We start from the raw sequence: 10,603 nt of genomic DNA on the forward strand, positions 1-10,603 counted from the left end.
GGAAAAAGGAAAAAGGAAAAAGGAAAAAGGAAAAAGGAAAAAGGAAAAAGGAAAAAGGAAAAAGGAAAAAGGAAAAAGGAAAAAGGAAAAAGGAAAAAGAAAAGGAAAAGGAAAAGGAAAGGAAAAGACAAGTGGGTTAGACCAAAACTTGAAGTTCAAAGGTAACAGAATAAACTGGAAATGTCAATTGTCTTCATCAAGGATTCAAGGAAGCTTATAGTAAACCCAGGCCTGGGAGATTAAAGTAGCCAACTACAAAGCTCTTTAGAATAGCCACGAGGAGAGTACTCACTTGTAGAGCTGTGGTGGCTGCTTCCAAGGAGACTCACTAACCTGTCTGTTTGAGTCCAAGCCACTTAACACCTCAAAGTGAGAGTCTCAGAGTATAAGCCTGCAGTAGGAGCCCAGAACATTCATAAGCATTTGTGTGCACAAACCCTGAAAATTCATTTCCATTCAGACAGCATGGATGCTCCATCTACTATTCTCAGCAGGCAACAGATGTCGCTCATTCAATCAACTTCCACATATGAGCCATATGTTTTCTGTCAGACCCTGTTGAGTTGGCTTGAACAGAGCCCAGCTCTTATCCTTAAAGTATCCTCAGATAGCTGGTGAACACGGACAAGAAAATGATTCTAATGCAGGGTGCTATGTGCTGTAATGTGCTTGCGTAGGCTGGGATGGAAGGAAGCTGTGAAAGGAGAGCACAACCAAGAAAAAAAAAAGCTTCCAAAAAGTAGGAATTTTTAAGTCATGAGTCAGTCAAGTCATGGCATCTAAATTTAATCCTAGCACACAGGAGGCAGCAACAGGCAGATCTCTGAGCTCAAGGCTGATCTGCCGACTAGATAGCAAATTCCATGACAGCTATGATTACACAGTAAGACCTTGTCTAAAGGATGGGTAGGTGGAGAGAAACATGAGAGACAGAAACAGACAGGAGAGAGAGAGAGAGAGAGAGAGAGAGAGAGAGAGAGAGAGAGAGAGAGAGAGAGAAAGAAGAAAAAAAAAAAAAAAAGAAAAAAGAAAAAAAAAAAAGCTCAGCCTTCACTGGGAAAGTAACCGGTAAACAGAAATGAATGTTAAATACTAATAAAATCATCATTATAGTAAAACCTCTCTGTTTGACTTAGGGAAGAAGGACTAAGAAGACTGAGACAGGCTGTTTTCATTTAGTTTCCGTTATTTTTATGAACTACCCTGACACATAACTTTCAAGGAGAAATGATTGTTCAGCTTACAGTCCGTCATTGTGGGGAAGTCAAGGCAGGAAGCTGAAAGAAGTAGTCACATCCACAGTGGAGAGCGAAGAGAGAATCAATGCATGCAAGCTTGCTGCTCACTCATCTGACCTTCTCCTTTTATACAGCCCAAGCCTAGGGAATGATGCCACCCACTCTTAGGACCGGTCTTCCAGATAGTCCAACAAGAATATCTCTTGCTTGGGACTGGAGAGATGGGTCAGTGGAAGAGCACTTGATACAGAGTTTGATTCTTCAGTATGCTCTTGGGAGCTTACAACTTGCTTTCACTCCAGTTTCAAAGAATACAATACTCTCTACTGGCCTCCATGGGCACCAAGCATGCATAGGATGCGTAGACATGTATATAGGCAAAACACCCATTCACAAGGTACTAAATAAAATTCTAAAAGAAAATCAAAGGCATTCTCACAGACCAATCTAATCCAAACAATCTCTCACTGAGACTCTCTTCCCAGGTAGTTCCAGACTAGGTCAAATTGGCAAATTCAGACCCAAAAAGGACATACATGATATGTACTCACTAATAAGTGGCTATTAGCCAAAAAAATGTATAGAATAACCAGGATACAATCAACAGAATTCAAGAAGGCTAACAAGCCAACGAACCCAAATGAGGATATCTCAAACCCACTTGGGAGGGAGAAGAAAGCCATCATTGGGGGTGGGGGAGGGAACCTGGGTAGGAAAGGAGACAGGGAGGGGAAGAGGGAAACATGCTCTGGTATTGAGGTGAGAAAGCAAAACTGAAGCTCTAAGGGCCAACATAAAGAATTGAAATAAGCAACCTCAGAAGGTAGGAGATGGAAGACCCTCTTGAATGTACCAGAGACCTGGGAGATTAGGGTCTCTCAGGACTCAAAGGGAGGGACTTTAGATGAAATGCCCAACAGTGAGGAGAGGGAACTTGTAGAGTTCACTTCCATTAGAAAGACCTCTGTTGGAGAGATGGGGTTGTCATCCCACAGTCAAAAATTCTGACCCAGAATTGTTCTTGTCTGAAAGAACTGCAGAGACAAAAATGGATAAGAGACTGAGGGAAAGGATGTCTAGTGACAGGCCCAAATTGGGATCCAACTCACAGGGAGGCCCCAGGGCCTGACACTATTACTGATGCTATGGGGTGCTTACAGACAGGAGCCTAGCCTGACTGCCCTCTGAAAGCCCAACAAGCAGCTGAGAGAGTCAGATGCAGATACTTATACCCAACCAATGGACAGAAGCCAGTTACCCCTGTGGCTGAATTAGGGGAAAGCTGGAAGAAGCTGAGGAGGAGGGTGACCCTAAAGGAAGACCAGCAGTTTCAACTCACTGGACCCCTGAAATCTCTGAGACACTGAGCCACCAATCAGGCAGCATATACCAGCTTATATGAGGCCCCCTGACACATATACAGCAGAGGGTTGCTGACTGGACTCAGTGAGAGAAGATGCACCTAACCCTCTAGAGACTTGAGGCCCCAGGGAGTGGGGAGGTCTAGTGGGGTAGGGGTGGGGGTGGGAACGGGGGTGGGAGAATTCTCTTGGAGACAAGGGGAGGAGGTCTGCAATGAGGACCAGTCAGAGGGAGGACCAGGAGGGGGATAAAGACTGGACTGTAAAAAAAAAAAATAGATTAAAAAATAATAACCATCAACGTGAGCTGATTGCACGTGTTTAAGAAGTCAAAAGAAGAGACCCGATGATAGATAACCAATTCCTGCAAGAGGACAGCAGCCAAGGTGGTTAGACCAAGGGAAGGGGTCATGGAGACCTGGAGTGGACTAGATAGAATTTATAAATGAATGATATGGGAAGCGAAGGAGATGCATAAAAACACTGCCATGTTTTCTGGTCTGAGTTGGTCAGATGAATAATGCCATTCATTGACATGTCAATAAAATAATTAAAGGTAGATTGACTGGGAAGGGAATGTTAGGTTTTAAATTTTTAAGTTTGACAGGATAGTGATTTAATAAGTATGGATGCTTGGTAGACTGTTTAAAATATACTTCAGGTTCTAAAAAACAAATGAAGTCAGGTTTAAGATTTGAGCCTTACTGGCTGTTAAAATCATGAGCCTTTGCATTTGAGAATGTGAGACGAATCATTAGTTTGGAACAAAGGTTAGGTAAAAGCTTTATGCAATATAAATATTTTAGGAGTAGTTACAAAAAGAGGAATCCATCAATGAAAGTGAAACAGATGTTCATGGCACATAGATAATAAATCCAGAACAAGAGGAGACTTGAATGTATTATAAAGGCTCTTAGGAGTGGCTAATCCACCTTTTCTCACTGAATCAACTATTTTAAAGATGCAGAAAGGAGGCCAACGTGACAATCCCCTTGTAAAAGAAGCTCCGTGGTCAATAAGACTTCTCCACATGCCAAAAAGTGTCAGCTAATCAATATTTGTAGCCCCCATTGGAGGTGATTTCTAGCTATCTACTCTGACTGGATTACAGTGTCACAACATCCTACGAGAAGGAGCAAAGCTGGCTGTGCACCTCACCAGTACGCTTTCCTGCTGCATCCGAAGCATTTCCTCCCTGTCCCTTTCCTCTATTGTCCTTTCCAGTTTGCCTGGTTGGGGACATCCTCTTGAGGGACAGGGGAGAGGAGGAATGGGGTGAGAAATTGTGGGAAGGGGACTGGGAGGGGGCAATGGCTGCATTGTTAATTAATTAATTAAGTAAGTAAGTATTGAGTAGTTAATTAAAATGCATTCTTCACTGGTATTAAATGGCTAGGGTCTGAAGCAGGTAAGAATGGGCCCCCAAGCCCAGTAGTGTTATGACAATAGTGGACAAAATTGAGATACAAATTGTTAAGTGAAACATATCCTGGGGACAGAGTTTCAAGCATCACAGTTAGGAGTGAAGATCCAGAAGCCCACTCATCAGCTGATAGAGCCCAGAACTCCACTAGGTAGCATGTAAGCATGTAACTAGAAACAGAAAGATCACTGACCCAAATCCCAAGAGAACATCTGAGAGTTGTCAGAGGAACGAGTTGAACAGAAGGGGGCAACCTAAGAGGCCAGGCCTGTGCAGTTCGTTAGCAAACAAATCCTCCAGTTGCAGTCTATATAGGTGGAGGTACAGCCTAAGGCAGTGGCTTGTAATTAAGTGGAGAAAAAAAAAAAAATGCAGCCAGACCTTCTTGAAAGGCTCAGTGACATTTTAAAAAGCAAATAAACATTGCATTTAGAAATACAGAGAAAAAAGAAGAGCCTGTGCTAATGGAGAGAGCCACTTTTGCTATAATGAACTTGTACAGGAAGCAATAAAGCAAAGAGATGAAAGAATGAAGGGGGAGAAATGGGAGGAACAGGGTGAAGATAGAAATAAAGAGGGAGCCACATGGGGTGATTGCCAATCAGAGAATAAACGTGCAGCAGACAAATGTGTATATATATATATATATATATATATATATATATATATATATATATATATANATATATATATATATATATATATATATATATATATATATATATATATATTAAAGATTGATGTTATGTATATGAATACACTGTAGCTGTCTTCAGACACAGAAAAAGAGGGCACCGGATCCCATTACAGATGGTTGTGAACCACCATGTGGTTGCTGGGAATTGAACTCAGGACCTCTGGAAGAGCTGTCAGTGCTCTTAACCACTGAGCCATCTCTCAAGCCCCTGAGCATCTATATTAAAGTGAAAATAAAACCAAACAGGAGTCTAAAAAGATGGCTCAGCAGCTGAGAGCATGCACTGCCATCCCACAATGGACAGCTCACAATCATCTGTTCCTCCAGCTCCAGGGGGATCAAATGCCCTCTTCTGGACTCCACAGGTATCTGCATACACACACACACACACACACACACACACATACACACACACACACACACATACACGCACACACATACACACATACACACACACATACACACACACACACAAATAAAAACCAATCAATCAATCACTTCTAAAAATTAAATATAGATTTTTGAATCATTGTAGGGAAGAAATGTTAAAAACCTCTTGAAAACTTCAGGGGGAAAAATGAGAACATTCTAAGCTTATAACATATTAATAGACATGGATAATGGATATGGAAAGTATATCCATACCTTTATTTGCAATCAAACAGGGTTCAGAGACATAGCAGGGAAAGAGGGCTGCACTCCAAAAGTAAGAGATTAACGAGAAAGAAATAGCACCTAGAATTTGCTGCTGAAATTCTTTAAAGGTAAGGGACAAAGAGTATCATGTCTTCAAGGTCATCAGCAGGCTGAACTCAACCACTCCATCACGGTGCTAAATGGTGAAAGACAACGGAATGATATAAATAGATCTCTCCTGGGAAAAGGTTTTAGCCTCAATATTTCCATTCACTGGCAGAAAATCATTCATGTGAAAACGCACACAAAGAAAATTTTCAGATACAGAAAAAGATGCTAAAAGAGCCTCTATTAACTGTGTCTAGAAAGATTAACAGGGATTCAAAGGGCATTAGAGCTGATCGGTAATATTGAAATATTAATGTACACTATCTAGTTTACTTAAAAACCAGCAAATAAAACAAGCCATTAATCTTACTCGGATTGTGAGGGTAATTGGATGGTCATCATATTCTGGTTCATTTGGGTTAAAGCCCAGGGTAGCATCTCTAAGGATGGCTGGCTTCAAAATATATCCAGAGCCTCCATTATCCAAAAATTTCCCGTTTTGCAAATCCATAGGCAGTCCAGGAGTTTGAAAATTCAAGGCCACTGTGATAAAGAAGTATGTTGACACTGTTAGGAAATAGCATAGTTAAGTTTAATGGTGTATTGAAATCTTTAAATGCTGCCTATTTTCATGTTTTCTAAGAATATGGGTCATTTACCTAATAAGTCATGGATTTTTAAATATGTTATTGCTGTCCTGTCATGGTGGTTTGAATAAAAATAGTCACCATAGGCCCATAGGGAGGGGCACTGTTAGGAGGTATGGTCTTGTTGGAGTTGGTGTGGCCTTGGAGGAACTGTGTCACTAGTTAGGGTGGGTGTTGAGGTTCAAATACTCAAGGCCAGGCCCAGTGTCTCTCTTTCTTCCTAAGGCCTGAAGATCCAGGTGCAGAACTCTCAACTACTTCTGACCATATCTCCCTGGATGCTGTCATGCTTCCCACAATGATAATAATGGACTAAACCTCAGAACTGTAAGCCAGCCCCTATTAAATGCTTTCGTTTGTAAGAGTTGTAAAGGTCATGGTATCTCTTCACAGCAATAGAAACCCTAACTAAGACACTTACTCATGTTACTGTGTGTCTGTGAACTATAACATTCAATTCGTAAAATTAAATTATTATATAGGTGCTGGTTGGTGGGTTAGTTTTCAAGACAGGGTATCACATAGCCCAGATGGAAGCCTCAAACTCTCCATATAAGGGAAGAAAACCTTGAACTCCTGAAGCCCTTGGATCCCTTTCCCTAGTGCTCAGACTTTAAGTATGCCCAGTGATATCTATCTACTCTACAATTTGGAATAAAGAAATGAAAGTGGCATTCAGTATGGATTACAGAAAAGCAGTCCACATGTCAGATAATATTCAAAGAATATAAAGATAAAGAAAATAGGGCTGGGGCTCTAGAACAGGAATAGTGTTGGTTTAACTTGTATAGGGCCTTAGATTAAAGAGAAGGTACCAACTGTATCACAAATATCTAGGTCCAAGTGGTGGATATATTCCCTGAGGAGTCAAGAAACTGATCTACAGAGTGCCTAGTAAGTGGTCCTAGTGTAAGTCCTCCCTCAAGCCATCACTATCCCACCTGATCCTACTCCCATCTCCTCAGGCCTACATGTATGTCGGCTGGCTCTCTCCATAGATCAGGTGATGAAGAATGAGCCCCTGACCCTGGGTAGTTAGTGCTGATGCCGTACCTGTTATATGGTTAGCATCATGGAGAATCTGGCATGGAGAAATAACCAGCCTGTAACCCTACTCACCTTCTGAGACTGTGAACATCAAAGCTCATGTAAGTTCAAAATGATGAAGGGCACTTGGCTTGAAGAAGACTTGGACCTAACTCAAGCAAGGAACTTGATCTATCCATCCAGTAGCCCTCTCCCTCAAATGCACATATTCCAATATCCAGACCTTGGAAAGCCTAGACTAATTCATAAGATCTGGATATTGGAATATTAGTCTAGGCTTTCCAATCTTCAACTACATCTGCCCTCTCCAGCTATTTGGTGAAAAATTTAGCTCTAGACACCAGTGGTTTACCATGAGTGCCTGATCCTACTTCCAGGGCCAAAACTTTTCCGGAAATTTCCATTAACTCACACAAAGAATTCATTTCTACTTACGTTTGCAGATAGGTCACTACCCTGCATAACATACCCATCTGACATCCTACATTCCAAAACTCTTGAGGGTTAAAGTTAGAAGAGTCTGCTCTCATCAATTTGGGGTATACTCTGGTGATGAATGACGCAGTGTGGAAAATAAACTCATGGACTACAAAGAGAAAAAAGTAATGAAAATGTTTGAAGCATTTGTAGTCAGTGAAACAAGATATTTTTGTATTATTACTCACATATGTAAGATAATTCTATACATGACCTTGGCAAGAATATTTATCAATCACAAAATAAAGAACTCATGCATTTATGCTACAAAATAATTCCGAATATTTTAAAATTATTTCATGGAGCAACTTAAGTACCCTGATCATTTACTTGAACTATTTCACTTTCACACTTCCAAATTAATTCCAAATTAATACAAGATTACACACAATTCCAAAATTAAACGTTTTAAGTAACATATTCACCAATTTTTAACCATAATTTTCACATTAAGATGCACTCACATATAAGTCATATGAAGCTACAGGTTTCTAGTTAAATTAATTTAGTGATCATTTCACAGACTTAAAGGAACGCTTGAGTTATCTAGCTTAGCTCCCAATCCTCTGGCTCAGCATCTTTCCCTCACGTGCTTCCAATCTCTGCTTTCAACCCTCTATTGCCAATTTCACTACTTCTCAACAGTTTTATCTTTTTTATTGGTTATTTTATTTATTTACATTTCAAATGTTATCCCCTTCCCAGTTTCCCTTCCACAAGCCCCTTATCCCCGTCTCCCTCCCCCCTGCCTCTATGAGGGTGCTCCCCCACCCTTTTGCTGAGCTATTCATTTGATTATAACATGTACATATGCGTGCACATGTAATCTATATGTATTTTGTGGATTTCTGTTTGTCTATATTCTAAGTGACTCGGAATTTAAAACTAATTTGCATCCTTCACCATTTGACTGACATCCCTTTAGATGAACACAAATGTCATGTTTTTTTTTTTTTCAAGAGTTTTCTCCTTTCACTGAACAGATCCCATTGCCACAGCCATTCCTGACAGTATGACAACCAATCTTGAGAAAAGTGATAGTTATATAAAGCTCATAGTATTTGCTAATGGGAAAGAATCCTTTCCTCCTTGTCCAACAGTATTCTTTAAAAGACATTGCAAATTTAAAATCCAAACATTGTTTTGAAATCATGCTCCCTTCTGCAGTGTACAGGAGTCTATCCATAGGCATAACATGCACACTTGGGACCTAGAGCTTAACTCTTTACATATGATATATGAATTGTCGCTAAGGTCCCAATGATAGTAAATTCTGAGTATCAACCTGATTGGGTTAAGCAACATATAGCATCAGTGAGGCACACTTACATGTGTGTCCTTAAGGGTACTTCTATGGAGGACTAACTGAGAAAGCCCCCCTCAGTGTGGGTGGAGTCATCCCATGGGCTAGGTCCTTGCATTGTTAATAAAAGGGGGAAAGTAAGAAAAGCAATTGATCACAAGCTTCTGTATCGCTTCCTTCCTTTTCTAAAGAGATGTGAGCAAACACTGCCCCCTGCCCTCAAGACCATGGAACTGCAGCCACCATGCTTTGCCAACCAGGAAGGACTGTGTCCCTTCAGACTGTAAGCCACCGTGGCTTCCTTCCTGAGGTTGATGCTTATTGCATATTTCGTCATGGCCATGAGAACAGTAGCTAAACATGTCACTTCTGAAGCTTAGCACCAGAAATCACACACAATTTATTACGAATTCCCTTCATGTTCTTTCTTAGAAACACATGGAACTCAAATAAAAGAGAATAAAACTATGCATGATCTTAGCACTCAATTAAGAATTACCATTAACTGGGTGGTGTATGTCTCTCCATTCCTTTCTGTTTATTTGCTAATTTTCAAATGGACTTGTTTTATTTCTTCCTGTTTACTGGATGCCACTTGTTTTACACTCAGCTGGGATAATGTACTAATCATTCCATTTTGGTGACATTCCAAGATTATATTTTGGGGATGTTTATGATAATGAGTACAGTAATACTAGATGTCTGTGCAGTTAAATCTTTGTTACTGTCTTAATTATTTACTATCAATGACTTCTGGTCAAGAAAAAAACAGTCTACCCTCTTCAAGACATAGTGGTGATGTGCACAATGTCTGGGCTTAGCTCTACTAATCACTCTTTTAAATTGTGCATGTTTAATATAGTAGGGGTAAGTAGGGGTGACTACTCCCACTATGCACAGTGCTACTGTACTCATGAATTTAAAAGGCTGCCTGACACTTTGGGGTGCCAGCTTCATAAAGCAGGTCATTCAGTCTCTCTTGACTTTACTGTGCAGTAAGAAACACACTCAACCCAAGGTGGAGAGATGGCTCAGCAGGTAAGAGTTCTCACTGAACAAACATGCAGACCTAGTTTAGATCCCCAATACTCACATAAAACCCAGTGTCTTAGTTAGGGTTTTACTTCCGTGAATAGATACCATGACCAAGGGAAGTCTTACAAAGGACAACATTTAATTGGGGCTGCAGGTTCAGAGGATCAGTCCATTATCATCAAGGTAGGAGTATGGCAGCACCTAGGCAGGCATGGTGCAGACGAAGCTGAGAGTTCTACATCTTCATCTGAAGGCTGCTAGTGGAAGACTGACTTCCAGGCAGCTAGGATGAGGTCTTAAGACCATGCCCACAGTGACACACCTATTCCAACAGGGACATACCTCCTAATAGTGCCACTCTGTGGGTCAAGCATATACAAACCATCACACCCAGCATGTCTACATGAACCTGAAGCCTCAGCACTGTCCCAGGGCAAGGAGGGGTGTGGGTCAGTGAGGCTTACTGCCTCGCTCCAGTCTCCAGGGTATACGGCAGAGAATGACAGAATAGGGCCTGATATCTTCATGTGGATCCTGCATTATAACAAATCCACACATCCACATCCACATATGCACACCAGTCTTCTCTCTCTCCTCTCCTCTCTCTCTCTCTCTCCCCTCTCTCTCTCTC

The 10,603-nt window shown here is 41.0% G+C and overlaps 1 protein-coding gene across 2 annotated transcripts in view; it reads right to left on the bottom strand.

The window, feature by feature from the left end:
* Plcz1 (phospholipase C zeta 1) overlaps window positions 1-10,603 on the bottom strand; it is a 50,562-nt gene that overhangs the window by 7,135 nt on the left and 32,824 nt on the right. For both annotated transcript variants that reach the window (XM_021191406.1, XM_021191407.1), the window contains exons 10-11: window positions 7,627-7,743; window positions 5,834-6,006 (exon numbers count right to left, since the gene is read on the bottom strand). In XM_021191406.1, coding sequence (XP_021047065.1) covers window positions 5,834-6,006; window positions 7,627-7,743 — 290 coding nt within the window. The remainder of the gene's footprint in view (window positions 1-5,833; window positions 6,007-7,626; window positions 7,744-10,603) is intronic.

Source organism: Mus pahari, chromosome 2 (genome assembly GCF_900095145.1).
Source record: "Mus pahari chromosome 2, PAHARI_EIJ_v1.1, whole genome shotgun sequence".
Lineage (NCBI taxonomy): Eukaryota > Metazoa > Chordata > Mammalia > Rodentia > Muridae > Mus > Mus pahari.